Source organism: Gracilinanus agilis, chromosome 3 (genome assembly GCF_016433145.1).
Source record: "Gracilinanus agilis isolate LMUSP501 chromosome 3, AgileGrace, whole genome shotgun sequence".
Taxonomy (NCBI): Eukaryota; Metazoa; Chordata; class Mammalia; order Didelphimorphia; family Didelphidae; genus Gracilinanus; species Gracilinanus agilis.
This window is the reverse complement of record NC_058132.1, coordinates 527080237-527105498: the sequence shown is the minus strand read 5'-3', so window position 1 is coordinate 527105498 and position 25262 is coordinate 527080237. Positions and strand designations below refer to the sequence as shown.

At 36.3% G+C, this 25262-nt stretch overlaps 1 protein-coding gene across 1 annotated transcript in view; it reads left to right on the top strand.

Moving 5' to 3' along the window:
• Positions 1-191: 191 nt before the first annotated feature.
• Positions 192-25262, top strand: part of IPO5 (importin 5) — a 54323-nt gene continuing 29252 nt past the window's right edge. Inside the window, exons 1-8 of the mRNA XM_044670556.1 lie at positions 192-353; positions 8509-8589; positions 14218-14410; positions 17472-17574; positions 18675-18771; positions 19012-19116; positions 23703-23825; positions 23901-24021. Of these exons, the coding sequence (XP_044526491.1) occupies positions 255-353; positions 8509-8589; positions 14218-14410; positions 17472-17574; positions 18675-18771; positions 19012-19116; positions 23703-23825; positions 23901-24021 (922 nt within the window). The 5' untranslated portion in view covers positions 192-254. The remainder of the gene's footprint in view (positions 354-8508; positions 8590-14217; positions 14411-17471; positions 17575-18674; positions 18772-19011; positions 19117-23702; positions 23826-23900; positions 24022-25262) is intronic.

Here is a 25262-nt window from a genome sequence, read left to right as displayed (position 1 = left end):
CAGGAGGGTGAGAGGTCACAGGGCCCCGCCCCTCCTCTCTTTCCCCTTTGCCCCGCCTCTCCCGCGCCCCAGCGCCGCCGCGGCTGCTGCTGCTGCTGCTAGCGTTGCTGCTGCTGGTGCTGCTGCTGCTGGTGCTGCTGCTGGTGCCGGCAGCTAGAGTCCCCTCCCCCTCCCCGCCCGCGAGCGCTCCCGCCTCACGGCTCCGTGTCTCTCTCCCCCTCCTCTCTCTCTCCCTCTCTCTCACGCTCAGCGCAATGGCGGCGGCAGCGGCGGCGGCGGCCGAGCAGCAACAGTTTTACCTGCTCCTGGGGAACCTGCTCAGCCCGGACAATGTGGTGCGGAAACAGGCGGAGGTAACTGAGTCTCTCCTCCCCCTCCCCCCCATCTCTGATCTTCCGGGCTCCCCCGGCCCCGCGGGCTGCCGTCCCCTCACCCCAGCACCGGGGCCCCCCCACCCCAGTCCGATCCTTTCCTCCACCACACGCTCCTCTCACTGCCACTGTCCTCTTCCTTGGCCCAGCCCGAGCCCGGGCAGGCGGAGCAGAGGCGCCGGGTCGGCCCAGCCCACGTGGGAGCTGGAGCCGACGCGGCCGCTGCCGCCACCGAGGACTTTCCATCCCGGCCTCGCTGCCTCTTCCAGTCTAGGATGGGGCGGTCTCGGCTCCCCCTCCCCCCGCTCTGCCTTGTCGGGTCCCGTCCCGCCTTGGCAGTTACCCCTTCCCCGCCCCCCACCGTGGTACCCGGGTGCTGTTATGCATGCACCCTGTCTATGGGGTCAAGTAGGAGAGCCCCAATCCTGCCATTGAAGATGGGGGTGGGGAGGTTGGACCCTGACCCTCTTAAGATCTTCCCTTCCCCTCCCCCCCGCACAGTTTGACCTTTCTCATGCCCCCCTATGCCCCTTTTCCCGCTTTCTCCTAATGGGATTTCCCCTCCCCCATCCAGGCTTATGTCTCCACCTCTGCCCCCCTCCCCCTACCATTCCACCAAATCCCGTGCTGCCGCTTGTCCCATTTCTCCTTTTTCACTCATTCTTTTCCACCTGGTACTTACTGTCCTCTTACCATTCCACACCTTATCCATCCCTCTTTGGCTTTCTTTCTCTGCTGTTGTCACTCTTCCCTTATGACTCCTATACCCTGATTTTCCTAATTATTCCTCTCCATTCTCTAAGCAAGGAAGAGAAAAAGAAAAATGTTTGTCTCTGCTACTCTTTTCCTTAAGACTGCCCTTTGTAAAGAATGGTCCACAGCCAGCTTCCCAGCTTTATGTATCATCTCTTTTTTTTTTTTTTCTCAAATTTTCTCAGACCTCCAGGGAGCCATGTGCTCTCATTTTTGTGACACATGAGGGAAGTTTGGGGATTTTGCTGTATTCTAAGATCTATAGCACGTTATTATAAGTTTTAAAAGACAGAGAAAGTACAGCTTAGTATTTGAGTACTTGTTGCCTTTTTGATCAACAGCTTCATCACATTAGTTACCTAAAGGATCTGAAAGAACTGAACCTCGCCAATGCATAATTTGAACTAAACTTTTTATCTTGATTACCTGTGAATGGGTTTGCCCAAACTTTTGGAAGTTGGGAATGAAGGAAACCTTTTCTGAATTGTATTATTGTACTATGTGCCAGATATCACACTGCAAAGAATCATTTTGCTTTCTGGGTTACCATGGCCAAAGAATTGTTTTCTATACACATATCTAGGAAAGTTTTTTTGGCATATTAATCTTCATGCCCCCTCCCCTTGAATGATTCGTTGGTTTTCTTCACAGCCACAGTGGTTTTGATAATTGCTTTGAATAGAAATTCTAACTGTATGGCTTTGGGTTTTTTATAAAGTCATTTTTGTGCTGGAAATTTGGTCCTGGGGGCAATATATTTTAAAGAAACTTAGTACTGTTGTCCTGGTCCTTTTTGGTAGCTGATTTTTTTTTCAACACAAAACACTTTGTCTCTGCTAATTCTGGTTAGAACTCTTTTCCTCTATTGCAAAGTATTATAATTAGTAAGCTAGGTTAATTCTCCTTCCTCCAGTTGCTTAAATCTCTATTGTCAAGCTTAGTGGGGAATCTCTCTCCTATTGAACTAAAATACCAGTGTCTGTCCAGCATGAATTCCTATTGGTGGCTGTCTTGGGTCTTTTATCACTTGCATCACTTTGTTGGTGAGTTCAGCACATTCTTTCATAAGAAACAATTGGGGGGAAAGCAGTATTCTCATTAGTTTCATAATGAAGACTCAGGCACTGATAATTTTTTCTCTTGTATCGATTAACTCTCAAATCATTTATCTTGTGTGACTATACTTTTTCTTAACTGGCAGAATGACCAAGATGATTCCAATTACATAAGAAGCCAACTCTTAAGTTACATAGATCACATTTTTTGTGACTTAATTGGTGGCAAACTAATATTAAATAGTTGTCAACATCTTGTGTCAATATTAGGAAGACAGAATACTAATGTTACATTAAATTAAACTTGTAGGCAAATAATCCATTCACCTTAAGCAAACAAATGGTAATTGGTCACTATAGTTTGATAATGATAAATGTAAAACATTTTCACATTTTCTTTGCGCTAACTTGAAGAATTGGTGTTCTAGAAATACTCATGTAGTAAACTATCTAAATAAAATACTTTGTTGATACATGAATGCCAACTTTTGAAAAAGTGAGCTTGTTTTGTGTCCAAATATGAATCAAGTACATTAAATGTCTTTAGTTTTTATCAGACTAAATTCTTTTTTGGAAATGTTATTCTTATTGTAGTTCATATGTTTTATTCCTTGGATCCCTTACTACTTAATAATTTTTATCTTTGTATTTTAAAAAGAGTATCTTAAAACATTAGATGAGTGAATTTTCTTAAAAATAAGCAAAATTTAGCTTCATAATGAGGAAAAAATAAAGGGTTTTTTCACTTTGTTTCCAAGATGAATCTTCAGATGTTTTGGGGGTGGAAGGAATAGAATATTTCCAGTGATTAGAAACAGAAAAATTATAGTTAATTGCAATTAAGGAAGAGAACAATTGAAATTCAGTCAGGGTCAGTTGAGGAAATTGATCTATGTAAACTCATGACTAGAATTCTTAAAGTTTTTATCCTAAGTGAATTTAGTATCCTTACTCACTTTCTCCAGAAGTTTGTTTCTCTTTGACCCTGGGGGTGGGGGCCACTTCATTAATATCAATGGAAGTTGGATGAAAGGAAGAGGGATGAACCCTTCTAGAAATGTATTTAGAAGTAATAGTCTTATTCAGGGACAGATACTTAGATTTAGTCATAGGAGTTGCTTTTTCCCACTTTACTTCCCACTGTTTTAAATATTTTATAACAGCTTATGCAAATAAAAGACTGGTAAAAAGGTATAATCCACTCTTTTTGGCTTTATTTAACAGAGACAGAATCAGATATGGTAAAAATATCAGTGGGTTTTGTTTGCCAGCACTTATGAACTGATAAATGCCTGATACAGGACCTAGACTAGTGCTTCTAGTTTTCCTACTGTTGCAGGTTATATTGAAAGGTAGCCTCAAACATTTATAATGTTACATTTTATATAGAAGTACTTCTGTACTTCTTTACAATGTGTAAGATAAATGACCCTTCATTCCAGAAGTCTATGTCAGAGGAATGCAAGCTCTAGAAGGTCCTGCTGGGGCTGAAAGGATTCCAATAATAGGCTTATGTTATGTCTGTTGTCCGAAGACTAGCATGGCTAAGTTCAGCAAGACTCTGCAGATTTGGCTGCAGGGCAAACAAAAAGGACCATCTGCTGAATTGTTTGAGGGGTCCCAATCTTCATTCCTGAAATAGTTATACCCAAGGAAGAAGCCACAGGTCCTAGAAATTTTGAAATACAGAGCTAATCTTTAGCAGACCATCTAGAAACTTGGTTGAAGTATTACTGTTCACAGGATTATTCTGGTTCACAGATCTAGAGCTGGAAAATGACCTTTGAGGTCATCAGTCAACCTAATTTTAAAGATGAGGAAACTGAAACCCAGAGAAATGAAGTGTGGCTCACCCAAAGTGACACAGATCCAGAGAATTGAACCCAGCTCTTGTGACTCCAAATCCAGACCTCTTTTCCACACGCTCTTGGAATAAATTGAAGCCATGAGATCATTTGGATTCTATCTATTGGTATTATTATAGCCTATTAATAGAGAATTTATAGAATGGTATGCTTCTTAAAGAGCACATTGTATTGTAAGAACCTTAACATAAGGATGAAGGTAGTAAGACAGATTTTACCTTTTTATGTGATGGTATGGATGGAGAACTGAACTAGAAGCCAGGAAGACCTGGGTTCAAGGTACCACTTCTTAACACATACCAGCTGTGTGGTCCTTGGGCAAGTCACTTAACCTCTCAGTGCCCCAGAAATTCTCAAAGAAAAGTTTGCAGAGTGAATGCTACCTGAAATGGTAGCGGGACTTTTTTCACCTGGGAGTGCTCTATTCTGGTGCATTTTTACTTGTATCCAGAAATTTTGTTCTTGTGGATCTTTTAAGAGTCATTTTATAGACTGCAGAATATAGGTATTTCTTTATTGGAGACAAGTGTTCTTTTCCCCAGAATGGTGAATCTTTTGATTCTATAGTATCTAAATTTAAATTAAACTCATCTTGTTGGGAGCCTAGAAATTAATGCTTGAAATGACATGAATCCTCTTGAATATAACGTTATGAAGGATCTTTAGTTATCTTCGAATAAGCATAGAATAATTGGTATAGGCTTAGTTCTAGAATAGCTTAATATTTGGAGGAAATTATAATTATTCTAGAACTTAACCTATTAAACATTTTTTTTATGTTGTCTTTGCTTAAAGATAAATGGTGCAACGATTTTCTAAAACATTCTAGAGTGAGGATTTATAGCTTTTCATCTAATACCATTTAAAGAAATACCAATATGCCTAGCTAATAATAGTGACTCAAGATTGATAGTCTTTTTCTTTTTCTTTTTTTAAACCCTTACCTTCTGTCATAGAATTAACAAGGCAGAAGAGTGGTAAGGGCTAGGCAATGGAGGTTAAGTGACTTGCCCAGAGTCATATAGCTAAGTGTCTGAAGTCAAATTTGAACCCAGGACCTCCTGTCCCTAGGCCTGACTCTCAATCCATTGAGCCACCAAATTTTATAGATGAGAAAACTAAGCCTTAAATGTTAAATGACTTGCCCAAAGTCCCAAGATTGGTAAGTAGAATTTGTATTCTATAATGTATACATACACTATATTATACTAATACTTAAACTATATTATAGTGGAATTTGAATACAAGTATTCTGACTCTTCAGTTCAATTTATATACTTTTGATTTCATACTATGGCCTCTCATACCATCCTACCTCCACTGATAATTTGTATAATCTATTTTATATCGTATTTTATTTTCACTAATATTGAGTGTAAGTTCCTAAAGAACCTAAAGATTCTAAAGAGTCCATGTCATATTACAAGTTAGCTACAAGTTTTCAAGGTCATTAGACATAGCATTTCAGATAGGAAAACCATTTCATCTAAATGCATTGAACAGCCAGTTTTATTTTTGCTTTAAATTTAAAATGATGCAGACCTGAATTTTCTGATTTTGAGATTTGCAAATTATTTTCACCAGTTTCTATAAAATTCTGCAATCATCAGTATCACTTTGAATTTGTGAATCTGCCATATGTAAAAAAGAAGCTTTTTTATACCTCACAACACCTCCCCTTCTCCCACTTTAATTACTTTTCCTCCAACAAGTGGCAGTGTGCCTGCAATAAAAGAATTTCTTAATACATTCTGATTTCCAGGCTTACCTCTCTTTGGGTAGAAGATGATTATATGGGAAAGATATGGAGTCATTCTGGTTCTGGTAAAGATAAGGAAAATGTAGCTTATGAAATGATAGGTTGTCTTGTGTATTACTATCCTGATCTCTTGATTCCTGGTCAGATGTAGCTCTGTAGTGGTGTTAAGTAATTTAAATCAATTCAGGGTTAAATTTAGACTAGAGAATGCAGAGAAAATGACTTCTGGTGATAGCCTTACTCTTGGGAAGAGAATGGCATGAAGTTGAGGCTTGATCCTTAAAAAAGAGGGTTGATGAACAAGAGTCCCAACCAACCAATGGGGAATGGAATTATTGCACAATCCTAGAATCCACATGTATACTGAAATATATTTATTGAAAGATCATTTTGATATTTATCTAGTTCTATGAAAGTACATGTGGAAAGAGAAGACCTAGGTTCTACTACCATACTGGTTCCAAGTATTATTCTGGTAAAACTGGCTCCAATTACTCTCTGTAACCTTGAGCAATTCACAGTCTCCTAAGCACTGGACTGCATGATTTCTAAGGCATCATCCAATTCTAAATTTATAATAAGCCAAATTGTGGACTAAATTATATGAGTGCTGTTGTGGCTAATAAAATATAAAATAATTAAAAAGTCATTGATTTCTTCATTTAATAAACACCATAGTATAACTATGTGAGAGTCCTTAATTTTAAAAAAAAAACTATCCTAATACTTTTGAAGGGTTAGTAACAACCCAAGTCACTGTTTCCTTATGAGGCTCTAGAGAACTCATCCTTGAAACATTGTTACAATCTCTATATGTTTTTCATTCCTCTGCCTGTTTTTTAACCAAGGAGAAGGGAGAAATAGGAGAGGAACTAGAAATAGTGACATCCAGGATTGAAGAAGGATAATTGTAAAATTAATGAATAAGAAATTGATACAGGAGAGGGGTGCGTGGAAAGGGGTAAAGACGTGGAAAAACAGGTTGTTGCAGGGATAAAGTTGAACCACCAACACCCCTGATATATATTCTTGGCCATTGTGTCCCAAGTATAAATGTATGTCAGTCACATAATGAAAAAGGTAGAGGGGGGTAGGTTACAGCATTGGACACAGTGGCCTTCTTTGAACCATTCCTACTGTGATCTGTATCATCCCCATTTGTGGTACAGCATTCTGTCCATGCTCCAAGCAATAACATAATACCTAAGGGGCAGCTGGGTAGCTCAGTGGATTAAGTGTCAGGCCTAGAGACAAGAGGTCCTAGGTTCAAATCTAGCCTCAGCCATTTCCTAGCTGTGTGACCCTGGGCAAGTCACTTGACCCCCGACGAGCCCCCCTCCCCCCCATTGCCTACCCTTACCATTCTTCTGCTTTGGAGCCAATACACAGTATTGATTCCAAGATGGAAGGTAAGGGTTTTAAAAAAATAATAATAACATATACCTACCTTTTTATATATATATATTAATTAATCATCATGCCCTTCTAAAGATTTCATTCCATATCTCCTCATCCTGTGAGAACCTTGCTCTTGTCAGCCAATAAAACTATGGGAGGTACTGGGAACCTCTAAATGTAGAGACTCTGGGACATGGAGGATTATGCATAAGTGAATCCCCATTCTACCTAACTTAGTAGCCTCCTTTTTCTAGGCATGTGTTTCTGTGGTATTCTTTATGTTCATGTAATTCAATTAATCATTCAAGCATTGGATAATTTCTAAATGTGTGCTAGCCATTTTAAATAGGGGTTGGTGATAGGCCTAGAGAATCTAGCCTCAAGCACTTAACTTTCTGTGACCTCTGTTTGCCTCAGTTTTCTCAACTAAAGTGGTGAGAGTGACTACCTCCCAGGGTATATATATGATAAATTTTTAAAGCATTTAGCACAATTCTGGCACATAGTAGATGTAGATAAGGTGTTATTAACACATAAAGAAAAAATAAACAGTCCTTGTCCTCAAGAAAGGTACATTCTTTTGGGAAGGAAATGATGGTAATACGTACAAAGATAGATTCAAAATAAGTACAAAATAGATCTAAAAAGTAATATAGAGGAGGATGCTTACAATTTGGGGTGGGGGGTATAAAATGTCTCAAATCTATGGGACAGCTTGTACACAGTTAAAGATACAGGAGTTAAAATATGTGTAGAGAACAAGTAGACCAATCTGGCTGGAAACTTAGTGTGTGAAGGAAAATGACATGTGGTAAGCCTGGAAAGCTAGGCTAGAGTGAGATTGTGAAATTTTTTATAAATGCTGAACAGAAGAGCTCATTTTTTTTATGTTTTTGTTTTTATCCTAGAGTCAAGAGGGAGCCCACTTAGGAGAGTTACATGGTCAAATCTGTACTCTAGGAATATCATTGGGAGTTCTGTGAAGGATTGATAGGAATGCAAGATTAATTAGGAAGCTAATAAAATAGCCAAGGCAATATAGATGAAGAATGCTTGAACAAAATGGTTTGTCTATGTGGGTGAAATGTATGAATGGAAAGATGTGTAGAATCAACAAGATTTGGCAACTGATTGAATAGAGAGGGAGAGAGGGACCAGAGTTAATAAGTTGAGGTCATGAACTTTGGTGAAGATTAGGATGGTTTAGGAGAGATTGGTTAATTTATATCTACATACACATATATATATATGTTGTCAACCTAACCTAATGTATATATTAAATCTTAACTTTTTTCCCTTTTTCTTAGGAAACCTATGAGAATATCCCTGGACAATCTAAGATCACATTCCTCTTGCAAGCCATCAGAAATACAACTGCTGCTGAGGAGGTATATTATAGCATATGAAAATAACTTCATACTCACATAATTAAGTTGGATTATTGTTAGTAGAAAGCAAAGGAGAAATAATAAAAGCCTATAAACAGAAATTAATATTGGATATACCATCCCCTAGAGGAATATATGTAGTTTAAACCCCTTCATTAAATAATATGAGAACACTCAGATGCATAAAGTTTATAGAACTGAGACAGGCCTTAGAAATCTGGTTAAGCCCTCAATTTACAAATGAAACTGAAATCCAGAAGGATGAATCTGTTGACTCAGGTAAGTAGCATTCAGGAATTAAAATCCATATTCTTTCTTTCAAAATCCACTGAGACCACACTGCTGAATAACTGAATAAGACCCATGTCCATGTTTCGTAAGACGTCAAAAGGTAAGTTTTGTTGCTAGTTTCAAAACAAAAATTGGTAGTGATGCTTACCAAAATTATTTCCATTTTTTTGGACATTCACAAATAAAGGAGAAAAAACAAACAAACAAAAGAACACTGCTGTCAGGCTTCTTTCTTTATAAAAAGAGGGACCTTAGAGTCCAAGAACATGAAATTGTGTCCCACCTCCCTTGATCTTGCTACTGAGATATCATGGGTTCCTGATTTTTTTCTTTAATTACTTGAAATTTAAGGTCAAAACTCAAACTTGAAGAAAAGTGCTTTCATATAAATTGTGTTTCAGTCTTTATGGGAAACAATTATTAAAAATTAAATCTTCAGTTTAGAGGTAATGAAAAAATGGAAGAAAAATCAGTGTTAACTAGTAGAAAAAAATATCAAAAATTGACTTGCCCAGGGTTATACAGCTATAGGCTAGGTTTTGAAAATATACTAAAATGTTGATCCTTTTATTTAAAACTTTATAAGTTAAAATGATGGACAGTGGCAGCTGGGTAGCTCTGTGGATTGAGAGCCAGGCCTAGAGACGGGAGGTCCTAGGTTCAAATCTAGCCTTAGCCACTTCCCAGCTATGTGACCCTGGGCAAGTCACTTAACCTCCATTGCCTAGCCCTTACCACTCTTCTGCCTCCAAGATGGAAGGTAAGGGTTTAAAAAAAAAAAGTTAAAATGATGGACAAAGAATGGTAAATTTTTCTTTACCACCAGAAAGAACAAATGGGGAAAAAGGCATGACACATAAAGTGGTTGTTTTTAAATTTGTCTCAGTTGTTTAATGCTCCAAAATGTACTCATAAAAGCTAACGTTTCTTGTATGAGACAGATAGATGTAATTAATTCTGTGAACTATAAGTGAGACAGCATTAAAGTAATAGATAGAGAACTGACCTGGGAATCTGGAAGACTCTGAATTTACCAACTCTGTGGCCCTGGGCAAGTCACGCATGTGGCAAAGCAGCTGCTGATCTGCATTAGAGTTCCTCACTGGAGCTTCCTGCACTGATAATCCTTTATTGGTTTCCTTTGCCCTCCCTCTCCTCTCCTCTCCCCAATTGAGACTGTAAAAATGGGTTGTTGGTATATGTTTATCCTGTGGGTTCTATCTCAGTACTTACATCATGGTCACACTTTTACTAGATCTCAGTCTAAAGATTGATTCTTTAATTGAATGTAATTATATCATTTTAGAACTGATTATAAAATATTTTTTATGCTTTGCTATATTCTCTACTCAGAAGGTTGGATGAGGTAGCTAAGTGGGGAAGAGATAAGTGACTAGGTATAGAGATAGATATCTTATCTTACCTTAATTTTTATTTGTCTTCTCTTTTCCCAAAAAAGTTATGGCTTAACTTGTTTAGAATCTTCTCTTATTTGCTGCAGACCAGATTTGGATTGTCTACATTTAACAAGTGACCTTATAGAACCTCTTTTGTGCATTGTTATCTCTGGCCTTCAGATTTACTATAATAAGTACTTAAGTGGCTAGTAGATTGGACATTTGATTTAGTGATTTGGACTTTGCTATTCAAATCTAGTATAACTTATAGATGATATTGATAAAATTACCAGGGTATAAGATATTAAATGTGATATGTGTGCTCACAGAATCATAGGATTTAGAATAGGAAGGGTTCTTAGAGATCATCTTCTTGCCCTCTTCGTTTTACAAAATAAAGATACTGAACCCAGAGATATTAAATAAATTATTACAGTCACACATCCCACTGGTTTGGACCATGTTTCATAGCTATAAAGAAGACAAGGAAAGAACCTCACAGGATAGGAAGGGATGGAGGGGTTGTTATCTAAATCAGAAGCATAACTGCCCATATCAATATGATCACCAGTGAGTTCAAACTACAATCAGTTTTGCTATAACCTGTATTCCAACATATTAGATAATATATTAGGGAACATTCTGAGCATAATTTCGAGTTTGCTTCTGCTCGCTTTCCTCCTTGAAACAGCAAGATTTCAAGAAACTTCCCAATAACATTCAAGCCGCAGCCTACTTCCACAAGCAAACATCAAGTCTTGTTCTAGGTAAAGTGCCATGTTTATTGTCTAACCTGGTGCTGTGTGAATCAAGACAAGTTGGTCTTCTTTTGCACCCCCATCCCCTTATGCCAAGTGCCACTTAAGTTTTTGGGTTTGTCCCCCTGACCTCATTTCCCCCCATAAACTTGTGGGTTTTTTTGGACAATTTTAAGTAGCTGTGAGCTTTTAAAGAATGCATGTGTCCATCACCTTTTAGTGGAACTGACTGTAGTTGACACTTCAGTGGATCTGTGATATAATCAAGGTAGAGACTGCCTTCTTCTGGTATTGATCTTTTGTGCCCTTACCCTCTATGTCTATCTCATCTTTGTAAATCCTTGGTAGAGGATCTCATGTCCATGCACTTGAAGGTCTTCCTATTAAGATTTTTTATGGGTGTCTAGTGTTAACAGTTGGACTGTGATTGCCTCCTGTGTCCTTCACTTTAACAGTGTAGCAACTGGCTCCCTCTTTTTCTTATCACATTTGACCTTAACAACAATGTTTTTGTGGCATTTCTCATGCTTGAGTGATCATTACAACCTACCTCATACTTAATGCCCACCATATTTTTCTCCATTACCCTGGGGTCATCTGTAGTTTGTATTTTTGAAATCAGGGATATTTGTGTGTAAGGTAGAAGTCATGCAAACATTCCCATTTTGTAGATTTAGAAAACTTAGGTATAGAAAAGTATAGAAAGTTTGTTTTGCTCACAGTTAGAAGCTAGAAGGCATTTCTAATTGCTGTGATCCTGTTTTCTAACTCAATCCAGAATGCTTTCTGCTGTGTTCTGGTTTTTTAAACTCTTACCTTCTGTCTTAGAATCAATACTGTTGTATTGGTTCTAAGGCAAAAAAAAAACAGTAAGGGCTAGGCAATGGGGGTTAAGTGACCTGCCCAGGGTAGCACAGCTAGGAAGTGTCAGAGGCCAGATTTGAAGCTAAGACCTCCTGTCTCTAGGCCTGGCTCTCAATCCCCACTGAGTTACCCAGCTGCTCCTATACATTTCTCAAGTAGCAGACTTCAGTGAAAACCTTTAGTTTGGCCTGGGGCCAGTAAACATTTTGATCCCTTGTATATAAAGAGAAATCAGTTTCCTTAGTGTCTGGCTCATTTATTGTCTTTTTGTGTACTTTTTAGAGTAGTCAGCCTTTGAGAATTACACATAAATATTCTAGAGTATGTGAGCAGCAGCATTCAGGTTGATTTATAAATCTTTGCTAATGATTATGTAAATTATTATTTGCTTTTACAAAAGCAAATTTTACAGCATGATGTAATATGAGATTGAGTTGAAATCACACTTTTGCTATATATTATCTACATGAAACTTTAAACTAGTCACTTAACTCCTTCCAGGATAGTCCTCTTCAACTATAGAGAGGGTTGGGCTAAATCTCTTCAGGCTCCTTAAAGTTCTTGATCCTTTGATTTTTATAGATATAATCATTCAACATCCATTAAGCAGTAGCTGATAGACTAGGCAAAGTGCTAAGTACTGAGAAACATTCCCCCACACCTTACCCATAGGAGATATCCATTCTATTGTGAAACATTGGTTGTGGCCACATGCAGAATGTTTTTTATTCTGCCTAAATTTCAAGTATTTCCATTTTGCTTGTCATGATAAAAAACAGCTGTTTTCTCTACAAACTGAAATTGTGTAAGGATACTTCCAAAAATATTTAGGCATAGCAAGAAATCTTTTCAAAAGCTAAACCATCATGGACATATTTTAATGAATTGACCTAAAAAAAGAGCCTTTGGGGTAAAGTTGAGTTGGGCCAGAATCTGATAACAGTCATAGTAATAATAAGAGCTAGCATTTATAAGGCACTTTAAAACACTTTACAAGTATCTCATTTTATCATCACTACAACCCTGGGAAGTAAATGTTAATATTATCCCTATTTTACAGATACAGATACTAGGCTCAAAGAGGTTATGTGACCTGCTGAGGTTCACACAGTAGCTAGTGTCTGAGGTAGAATTTGAACTAAGATCTTCCTGCCTTGAGGTCCTGTACTCTATAACAGCCTTAAGAAGAGAAGGTACATAGTATATGAAAGGAAGGCCAAGAAGAGTACCAAATTTGAAAAGGTAGATAAGTATATAGTCTGGAATTTTTTGATGGTCAAAAGGAAAGAAATGAACAAGCATTAAGCACTTTATGTGCCAGGCATTGGAAAATGGAACATTTTCAATATTGGATCTTCTTAATCGAGCATATATATAATGTGTCCAAGTATCCACACATCAGGTTAATGGGGGAAATTCCATTATCTTATCAAGTTTGGAAAATTATTGTATCATTTTAATGATAAAAAGAGATTGGACTAAGTGATTTCTGAGGTTTGCTCCATCCAACTAACAATTTCAGACTTTTACCATAAATGAATTATACTATCTACTACTATCAACTAAGCCTGTAGTATTTAGTAAGTGCTGGCCTGAGGATTCGAACTGAATTTTACAAATAATTATTAAGTACTTACTACATGGGATATATACTGTGCTAGGTGCTAAGAATACAAAGAAGAATAAACAATCCTAGACCTTGGGTTTACAAATCTACAGATAACTAGAATATTGATTATAAGTTCATAAGAGAAGTCTAAATAATGTAAAAGGAAGAACTTGTCTATAACAACAAGTGGAATCATAGACTCTTCATAAAGGAGGTGGCAGCTCCTCCTGAACAAGCCCTTGAAAGAAAAAAAAATTGGAAATGGAAAACCAAGAGAGTAACACACACTAGTGTCCTTGCTTCCATAGCATGTTCAATTATGGAGATGATAGTTAAGGAATAAAATGGCCTTGAAAGCATTCTTCCAAGCTACTTTGTAAAAGAGCAGCCATGCAGAATGATGGACATGGGCTGGAGAATTATGGTTAATATTGGAAAGATAAATTTATTAATAGGAGCATTTTAGTGGTTCTTCCATAGAGATGAAGGGTTGGTGTTGGCTCTAATTTTTAAGTGAATAAAGACATGTAGATGGAAAGTTTTCATATACCTCAAATTCATTTTTTGGTTGAGGAGAGGTATATCACAGAAGTAATTTTCTGATGAATTGTGGAAATTAATGAAAAAATGTGTACATAAGTGGAATGAAATCAACTTGGAATTTTTTTCAGTTAATACAGAAGGTAACAAAATTTGTTTTCTTTTTTAGGCTAGACAAATGGCTGCTGTCCTCCTACGACGTCTTTTGTCCTCTGCTTTTGAGGAAGTCTATCCAACTCTTCCTTCTGATGTTCAGAATGCCATCAAAACTGAACTACTTTTAATTATTCAGATGGAAACACAGTCTAGCATGAGGAAAAAAGTCTGTGATATTGCTGCTGAGCTGGCCAGAAATTTAATAGGTACTTATGTTATGAAAATGCAATAATAGAAAATGTATATATATTATTCTTTTAAGTATTTTTTGGAATGAAGTTCATGGTTCACTTATAAGAACCTGTATTCTTTCAAAAATGGGACTAAGGAGTTGGGATCTTTTGGATTGTCTCTGAAATGTACCTATTGTGTTTTTTTATAAACAAACAATTTCAGGTTTGCAGTACAAGACGGGCAAATAAATTATGCATCTTATAATGTATGTGCAGGTGTGCTTAGTGAGATCAGTTTACATCTTTTTATAAGGCCACTCCTTGAATATTTAGCACTCAGTAATTAAGAAATAAATCATTTGAACAATGTTTTACCTTTACTTTTTGACAAAGATTTGGAAGTATACCCAAGCCAGTAGTAAAGCCATCTTAATTAGTCAATGCCAGTGAAGCTATGAGAAATACAAAATGACTGTTCATTTTTTTAATTACTTGATTTGGGGCTTTGGAATCTTTTCTAAATTTGAATATGGGTATGCCAGATATTTGAAAGTTCATAGCAGATACAAATGAAGCCAGCCACAGTTAGAAAGTTGCCCAGTTTGTTTATTTTGTTTTGATTATTTGAACTTTCTCAGTTCTCTCATCCCATGATAAAAATAAATGATATTGCAACTGATAGAATTCATTGTTTTAGCCACATATTCCTTACTTTTGGTTTAAAGGACTTACTATGGCAAATTTTGTTTCACTTTAATTTCCCTTTAAATCCTTCATATTAAATGCTGATATCTTCAGCCCTACGGAGCTCAATTGGAATTTTTTTTCTAGTTTGGGTACTGAGTGGTATACTGGGAAAAGTGGAATAAGACAAGTATAGGGTTTAAATCCCATCTCTTGACACTAATTTTGTAATTTGGAGAGTGGATGATAATAACTTCTGCGCTGATTTTACCTTGAGGCAGCTGGTGTTTTTGTTTAGTTGTGATTTTTTTCATGACTTCATTTGGGATTTTCTTGACAAAAGAAAAAAGTGCTTTGCCATTGACTTACTCATGATCACTGAAATAATAATAAGGCTCTTTTTGTCCCTCCTCTCCTCCCCCCCCCCCCCCCCAACCTCTTACATCACCCAGCTAGTGTCTGAGACCAGATTGAAATTAGGTAGAGAAATCTTCTTGATTCCAGGCCTAGCACTCTATCCATTACGCCACCTAGCTGCCCAAGATAGCTGGTAGTGTTGTGAACTGAGTGCTGGGTATTATATTCTTTTCTTCCCTTTTAAGGTCCATAGCCTCACCCCAAGTCACTTTCCCATCACCTCTCTCAGAATGACATTGCTTTTTTCTTCATTTTACTTCACAGTTCAGTTAATTTAGCAATCTTCCTGACATAGACATTTTCTTATGGAAGACACTTTCATTATCCCAGGAAATCTTTTTTGGGTACCATTCTTGGCCAAAATACAAAGGAACTGTGCTAGGGAAAAGAAGGCTATGGATTTTGACATGAAAATAAACCATAAAAACTATATTCATCAGTCTTGCTGGAGTAGTAACACCCCCACCTCATCTTTAGATGGAGGACCACTTCCTCCAGTTATTTCAAGAATTGCCAATCCTTAATGTGCATTTTGATAATTTATTTAGATTTAGGAGAGAAAGTAATGTGATTCATTTTTAAGGTTTTTTAAAAGAGCAACCTTTAGATTGAATAATCAATGTTTTGCACATAAGCATTAATTTCTTAAATGTCTATATAGATGCTCAAATGGCTATAAATTCTGCTGTCATTTATAAAATACCTCTTCCATTTAAAATCCTTACTAAATTTGTAATATACTATTTTTTCACTCATTTTCTAAGTTAATAAATACTAATCATAACTATAATGGGGATCCTTGAAGTTTTCTGATCAAAAAGGATACTCCTTTAAATATAACTACCCATATTCTCTTTTCTTTCTAAGCATAACAACATTTATTTCCTACTATTTTTCAATGTATGCTATAGTTTTTGCTTCACGGGGTTATAATAGCCCTTTTAGGCTAGAGATAATCATTATAGCATTGTTTCTATGGGAAACTTCTGAATTCCAAACAACCAACTTGTAATTGATCTTTTGGAACAAGGCCCATTTATAAGTTGAGAACTCTGTTATTCTTCTGAATACTACATAATTCTATCTTTTCTTAAACTTTTGCAAGTTCCTCTTTTTTCTACTTGGATATTAATGAATTCATGGGTTTTTTTTTTAAATGCCTGGTAAAATTGGTCTCATTTAAGTGATCCTTAAACCTTCAAAGACTTAATATAAAGGGCATGTCAGTGAAGCATAGTTGATAATCTAATACATTTAGTAATTAAAATAACTTCTATAATTAATTACCCAAAATATCAATCTAAAATACTTTGAAGATTATTTTAATGCTAAACTTTCTTGATGCAGCTCATTTTTCTACATCTACTAATTTAATTGAAATTTTGTTATCTGAAACTACTTTGTTGTCCATGCCCCCAAAATAGTGGTTCTCATTCTATACTGTACTCAAATTTCAGTGTGGATTTAAAGTAACTGTCAGTATTTGGATGATACATATGCTTCAATGGATTCTTAAAATGAAAACATCTTACAAGAAAGTAAGAAAGTTTGAAGCAGGTTTTAGTGACTTTTTAAACTATGTGGATAGTTGAAATGGTTAGCCTGAGAAATAGAATTCCTTCTGTTTTGTGAAACCATAAGTTTTATTTTAAAATGTGAAAGAAAACCTCAAATAGAGTGAGTCTAAATGAAAGCGATGTTGAAAGCTAAAATTTATTTTGGTTTTACGAATACTTTTTTATGCAGATAGCTCCAAATAGGAGAAATTTTTGTTACCTAAAAATTTAATATTAGTGAACATTATGAACATATAAGGATTGACCCTTTTTCTCAATTAAACTTATCCTTCTGAGGTAATTATACTGCTGTTGAACTACAATACAGTACTACATTGACTTCGTTTTTTTTTTTTAAATGAGGAGTCACCCTTAAAGAAACTTCTTTTTTTTTAAGTCTACTTATACATTTACTACCTAAATTTCTCTGCTTCCAGATGAGGATGGCAATAACCAGTGGCCAGAAGGTCTGAAGTTCCTTTTTGATTCAGTCAGTTCTCAAAATGTGGGACTGCGGGAAGCTGCCCTTCACATTTTCTGGTATATTCATGGATTTAGTTATTGATGTAATTCTTGGAAGAAAATAAAACCTTTAATATTTGTTTCAGCCCCTATCTAGGTTCTCTGAACTTAAATTGTTCGACTTTTTATGGTCTTTAAAATAACCTTTGAGAATGTGTATGTATATCTGTATACATATATATGCTCTTGCATTTTGTCTTAAAGGTAGAAAATAATGCCTTACTTCTATAGACTAGACTTCTATCTCTTCTAATAAACAGAACTCTACTGGAATTATCTCTTTTCTCTATAATTAGGGACTCAAACAATAACTAGTCTTAACCTTTCCTTCTGTGACAGTAGTATCAAGAAGTGGTGTTTTCATTGTGTTTTTTTATGTAACTAGACTTTTTAAAGTTATGGTGTCCTAATTTAAGAAAATATATTTTTTGTATGTGAGAGACACATGTATATGCAAATTAGAAAAATGACACATTTAGGGGTGCTTTTCCATATTACAAAATAATTATTTTATTTCTAAGATTATTTTCAATCATTTTGTTTATATAGTTAAGGGATACTTTGAGTAATTCACCAAGGAACATAATCTATGTTCACTAAATTATGCTTTTACTTTCAGTTAAGCATTTAAAGAAAGGACAAATGTAGGCATCTTGATAACCTTGTTCTTATATAAATTTCTCATTTAATTTATACTATTCGACCACCTGACCTTAAACATCAATAGAGACATTGTGTTTTTCATTAACTTGAATTTAAAAGAATTTCAAAAAACCTAGATTGCTGGGAGCAGGATCTAGTTTTCAAAAACCCCACCCCCAATCATCATTCCTGCTTCAGATTTGATCACTGTTCCTATTCATCTCTTAGACCAGAAGCAGCTTCCAGCTGGGAACCAAAGTGATGTCAAGGAGTAAAAACAGAGCAGGGAGAAGTGGCCCTGGGCCAGCCTAAGCCTTTGTGGTGGTACCTTTGCTTACATTTTCCACCCCAGTCAAAAATTATATTGATGGAAGTGGTAGGCAAGATTTAATGGTAATTATTAAGAGATAATTTAAACTTACATAAGCGTTTGACATGAAAGCCTATTTGTTTTACACATCTTGTAACATTTTTAGGAACTTCCCTGGAATTTTTGGAAATCAACAACAGCATTATTTGGATGTCATCAAACGGATGTTGGTTCAGTGTATGCAAGACCAGGAACATCCAGCGGTAATAAAAGTTTATATTAATATATGTAGTTTAACATTGCATCTTAATAGTAAAGAAATGTAAATAATAAAGATTTCGTGGTATTTTTCACTTCCAAATAGATGTAATAACTAGTATTCATTAGGTACAATCAACAGGAAGTTAAAAGTTTACATAGCAGTAACCAACAATGGAGGATTTGGATTTACAGCACCGAAATATAGTTTATTTCTTCTAATCCACAATGTTTTCGCTTTTCAGATAAGGACATTATCTGCAAGAGCTGCAGCTGCATTTGTGCTTGCAAATGAGCATAATGTTGCATTACTCAAACACTTCTCAGACTTGCTACCTGGAATCTTACAGGTGAGAAGATAATGTAGCAAGGGATATGACTGTACACTTTTTCTGTTTAAATATACACCAGCTCTGTGCCTTAAAAAATATGTTTTGTGAGTTTTAAATATTCCAAGTTTATGGCTTTATCAGAGTACTTATTTATATAAAGGAGATATATTATAGATGCCTATTTGTACACAGACAAATCTTATTTAGATTTAATTTTTAGTCCTAAATTTTTTTTAAACCAGTATTTATGGAGAATTTATCTATTACATAAAAATATGAAATTTCTGGATTCTTTGGACACTTAAATTCTTTAAAACTGGGCCAGATTTTCTCCATTTTTTTATATCTTCCCCAGTGCCTAACTTTGCACCATATATCAAAGTATACATTGAACTTAGTTATAAGTTCTTTTATGGTATTTGTCTCTGGTCCTCTCCAGTAGATGTTGAGATGTTGGCATATTTCTCTCTCTCTCTCTCTCTCTCTCTCTCTCTCTCCAACAGATGTTGGCATATTCTCTTTCTCTCTCTCTCTCTCACATACACATACACACTCTCTCTCCTGTTGTCCTTCTGGAAGTCTTTTCACTTAATCTAATGATCACTATAAATTGAGATAGCCAAGAGCCTCATGAAATATGCTCTTTTTGGTCTTTGGAGTAAACACAATAAAACAAATTAACCATTTCTCTTTTTAAGTGATGGGGAAGGAAAGGGTATACAGAACAGGCTTACCATTTTGCTTGAAATTAAGTTTCCTTTTTTTTTTTTTTTTTTTTTAACCCTTACTCTCCGTCTTGGAGTCAATACTGTGTATTGGCTCCAAGGAAGAAGAGTGGCAAGGGTAGGCAATGGGGGTCAAATGACTTGCCCAGGGTCACATGGCTGGGAAGTATCTGAGGCCAGATTTGCACCTAGGACCTCCTGTCTCTAGGCCTGGCTCTCAATCCACTGAGCTACCCAGCTGCCCTCTTAAGTTTCATTTTTTTAGGAGACTTGATTTAATTCATTTTAAACAAAAAGCTTACATTAAAAGTACTATATGTAGTTGAACTAAAAATTGACTCTTTGTACTTTTGTGCCTAATTTGGGGAGGTAGCAATGGTAATGATGATGCAGGTTGGAACTATAAACAATTTAACGTTTCCTTTGTTTATAGGTTGCCATAGTTAGAGGATATTACATAGTGGTGAACCTTTTGATACTTTCCATACTTAACTTTTTAAGAATATCAATAATTATAAATTTATTTTATGCATATGTTGTGTATTAGAAAATTGATATTCCATGATTATCCACATTTTGAAATAATTCTTTGACCTCCATAGGGTTAACTAGGGTAGTTCTTAAATTTCATACCTAGTCCTTCACTAAGATACCATATACAGATTCTTTTCAGTGCATTGCAACTTGTCAGAATTTTTGCTCCAATAGCATACATAGCCTTTGAGAATCCTGTATTATCTTTATATGGTGATGAGATAATTATAATAGGATTTTGTGGAGTCCAGTTAAGTCAACAAGTATTTACTCAAATGATGCTGATTATCGCAAAGATATGCATGCATGCACACACATAAGAGAAACAAACAGGAATTACTTTGACAGCTTTTACAGCTGTGCACATCACTGACTAAGCCCAAAATTTTATATATATATATATATATATATATATATTTTTAATGATAAAGATTAAAAATTACTACAAACCATTGCAAGAAATTCAGTCTGGCCCAATCAAATGAACTATTGAGGCTCAGAAATAAGAAATGAAGCAAGCTACATACACTGACCTTGTTTATTACAATTTCCTGTAAAAATTTAATTGATTTACCTTAAAGATATGTTTAGAAGAGCCCAGGAACCAACTAATACTTTGCTTCAAAGTCAGTTACCACTTGTTTTCCTTGCCAAGGGGAAAGACATGGCAGCCAAAAGTAACACTGATTTGGAGAGTTGAAAATTAAAACCCATGGCTGATTTAGGGAGTTTGGAGGACAGTTTACTGCTAATTTTATTGGCAACAGAGATTAAATTGAAAGCTGTTCACAGTTTACATTTAGAGTTACTGAGAGCTTATTTATGTGATTTTTTTGGATTTTGGTTTTGTTTTCATTTATTTATTTTTAGGGCCCTTACCTTCTTACACAGTATTGGTTCTAAGGCAGAAGAGTTGTAAGGGTAGGCAATGGAGGTTAAGTGATTTGCCCAGGGTCACACTGCCAAGAAGTGTCTGAGGTCAGATTTGAACCCAGGACCTCTGGTCTCTGAGCCTGACTCTCAATCTACTGAGCCAACCAACTGTCCCCTATTTATGTGATGTTTATAGAGTATTAGATGTAGACAGTAAGAGCTCTTTTTTTTTCTTCCCAAAGTGGGTAATAGCTGGGTTGCTTTGCAAATAAAGTTGTACAATGTGTAGTGGTAACTTAAGTATTTGAAATTCTAGTAATAAAGTAAACTTAAAAGGTAGTTTTCTGCTTTTATATTTTAAAATATAATATTGATGGCCATGGCTGATGTCAACCCCTAAGGTAGTTTTAAATTCATGGAATGTATATGGGTACATGAGTTTGGACAAGAATAGAATATGATGCAAAAATGTGCCTTCCTCATAGGTTGGCTAGAGGTACGGCACAAATATCTATTGAATTGAACATAAGTAGTCCTGGTAGTGATAAGAAATTTTTTATTTGACTGTGGTTCTATGGTTTACAAAGAATGCCAGATTTGGAGAACGGAGAGATGGGTTTATTTCTCATTTTAAATACCAGTTTTATGATGATGGACAAATCTCTTAACCTCTCCAAGCTTCAATTTACTTATCAACAAAATAGATAATTATATAGTACTTTCTAGAGATCCTGGGAGGAGCCAATTGTGATGATGCTTGCAGAGTATCACATATCTTAAAAGCAGTATATAAATGTCAGCTTTTAAAGGATCAAACTCAAGAGCTTATGAATTGCAATAATTTGCTTCAAAAGAATCATTACATAGCATTTGTATCCTCAAAGTAGAGTTTAGAACAGTGAAGGGAGGAACCTTTTGGAATTTTATAGGGACCCCCCCCCCCAGCCCATTGTGTTATGCCCCACCCCCTGACTATACAGGGGCGTGGCCTCCTATGTTCCATTAGGATACCTGTATATACAATTAGAAGAATGCATCATCATTCCCTTCCTGGAAGTGACAGGGTTCCCTGTGCAATTTCTACACCATGCATGAGTCACTAAAAGGAAAAAGGTCAGTGACTCAACCCTTAGCAAAACACTTATACTGGAAGGGGTCTTGTCTTGATTAACCCATCCTTCCTAAATGGGCATCATACCCTTGTTCTGAGCCTGAGGATATTCAAAGTGAAAGACTGCCACTAGAACCAGAGTAGATACAAATTTCCTGGAAGCCTCAGACATTTGTTAGGCCTTTGAGACCTGAACCAGGGCCAGGGATTTTCTTCCACTTTGTAGGTGTTTCTTGCATACCCAACAGCTTGAGAGACCTTTAGGCACTGGTTTCCCCAAATTGAATTGGGGAATTATCTGCCCATGTAAATGGGTGTGCATAGTTCAAATCCCTGGAGAAGATGTTACCTGTTTCTGGGGGGATAAAGGGTTTAATGGAGAGACATGAGTCCATGTATTCTGCCCTTCCAGTTTTACAGCAGTGGGGGTGGATGGGATGGCTGAATGGGGACCCTACCATCCAGGTGTTAGCTGGTTTGATCCCTCCTTTGGGCTGAGTGTGTGATTTCCTCTCTATCCTCCTTTGAAGGATTTGGGAAGATCTGATTAGCACATTCTCTTCCCAATTTTTGAGTGGAACTCAGCCCTAGATTTGCTCAGGGGGTTATTTTAATTAGGGTCCAGTGCAATCTGGAGGGCTTGGACCCAGTCTATTCTTTACTTACAAAAGCTGGACTGTTGCCTGTACTATTCACACAGTAAGGGTCCACAGAGACTAAAAGGACTTTGTACTTTGGCAGGGTGTTAGGTGCATAGAATCTATTGTCAATCTGAGGGAAGTAGATGCCACTGCTGCTTGGTCCTGGTCCTGTAGGGTTGTGGAGGGAGCAGCCACTCCCTAGACGGAGCCCCTGCAACAGTGGAGAGAGGCTAGAATGCCCCACTCCCTGTGTTTGGGGGTGAGGTCAGCCTGCCAAGCCAGGGGGGCCTGCTTGTGCTCTTGGAGAGGCCTCTGCTTGCCATCTTTGGCACATGTGTTTTATAGGTTTGCCATCACTAGCTTAGTGATTTTAGAGCAGATGCCTGAATTGGTGCTTGAATGATAGTTGTCCTTGATCACAATTAAGAAAATATCTTGTGTAATATATCAAGTGTCTTCTAAAAACTTAAGTGTGGAATCAGCTTGGTTTTATTTAATAATAATTGATGGGTTTCCTATAGCAATCAAACTAAAAGTTTAATGATTATTAGACTAGATATATTTTGAGCAAATATTATTCAATTTCAGACTTAAATTTTTTAAATTCTTTTTTATTATGAATTTAACAAATATTACTCTCCCATTATTAAATACTATCATAGCCTTTTATTTTTAGATTGGTCTATATAAATATCAGTTTTTCCGTTTTATCTTTTATAGGCTGTAAATGACTCCTGTTACCAGAATGATGACTCGGTCCTAAAATCCCTTGTTGAGATTGCAGATACTGTTCCAAAATACTTACGTCCCCACTTAGAAGCTACTCTACAGCTGAGTCTAAAGGTAAATTTTATCACCTTGAGATCATTTTTTCCCTAAATATTCTTGTAAATGTACTTAGATCTTCTTGTTTTGTAGTTATGTGCAGACACTAACCTCAATAATATGCAACGTCAACTTGCCCTTGAAGTAATAGTGACCCTGTCTGAGACTGCTGCTGCTATGCTGAGAAAACATACAAATATTGTTGCACAAGCTAGTAAGTAAAAAGTCTTTGTAAAAAACTTTGTTTGGTTTAAATGATACTTAAATGACAGAAAGTTGATTGTTATTAAATAAGTTCTTGACTCGAATACCATTTGGAAGTTTGGTCCATCAAAAACAGAAGTTCATTTCCCCATTTAAAAGGATTGCTTGAATTTAACTTAATATGTCATGCTTTATTTGGGAAAGCAAGCAGGTTTGTTGGCTCTATCTCCTGTTAACATTTCCTGCCCTAAACTGAACAAATAGATAACTACTTTACCCTTTATACAACTCTTAATCTGAATAGAGGAACCCCTTCTATAACATCCCTGAAAATTTGTTATCCAATCTTTACAATGAAGAGCTCTAGTAATTTTTTGAAAACACTATCTGAAGACATCCAATGCTACTTTTGGACGGCATTTAATGTAAAATTTTTCCTTACATCAAATCTAAATTTGTAACCAGTTGGCAATTTTAGTAACTATCATTACTGGTTCTGTCCTCCACAGTCAGAAATACTCAAACTTTTTCACGTAATAGCCTTCAATAACTTGAGAGCACTATCACATTCTCCCTCCCTTCTTCAAATTATATATTACCCTGATTCTGTAACAGAACCTCATATGACATGTATCTGCAGTCCCTTCATCTTCTTAGAACCTCCAATTTTATCAATATCTTTCTTAAACATGGCATATAGAAATGAGCACAGTGGTCCAGATGGTTTGACTAGAGTGGAATACAATGAGACTACTTCTATTAATGCAACCTAAACTCTCATCCCTTTTAGCTGCCATATCACATTGTTTACTCATTGAACTTGCAATTCCAGGACTTTTTCTTTTTCCTACACCAGGGGAGCTTATCCTAGAATTCATGACCTTATTTACATATTTTGATAGTTATATTCTAATATAATTATAGTTACATTTTTAACAATTCTTTTTACTTTACAATTCTACCTATTTTGTTTTATGCATTTCTGTTGTAATATTGCCAGAAATGAAAGTGAAGCTAATTGACTCTAGTTTGAATGATATCACTTTTTTAAGAATTGAAGTTGTGGTATTCCTATCTTCTGTTCCAAAACCCCTCTTTTTGTTCTCCATAATTTATAAAAGGTCACTGATAGCACCTATTCTGTCACTTATTGTAACTTTTCAGTTCCCTGGGATACAGGTCATTCAGGCCTATTTTTTTTTAACACAGTGGGAGTAACTAGGTCCTTTCCAATTCTCTTCTCATTACTTT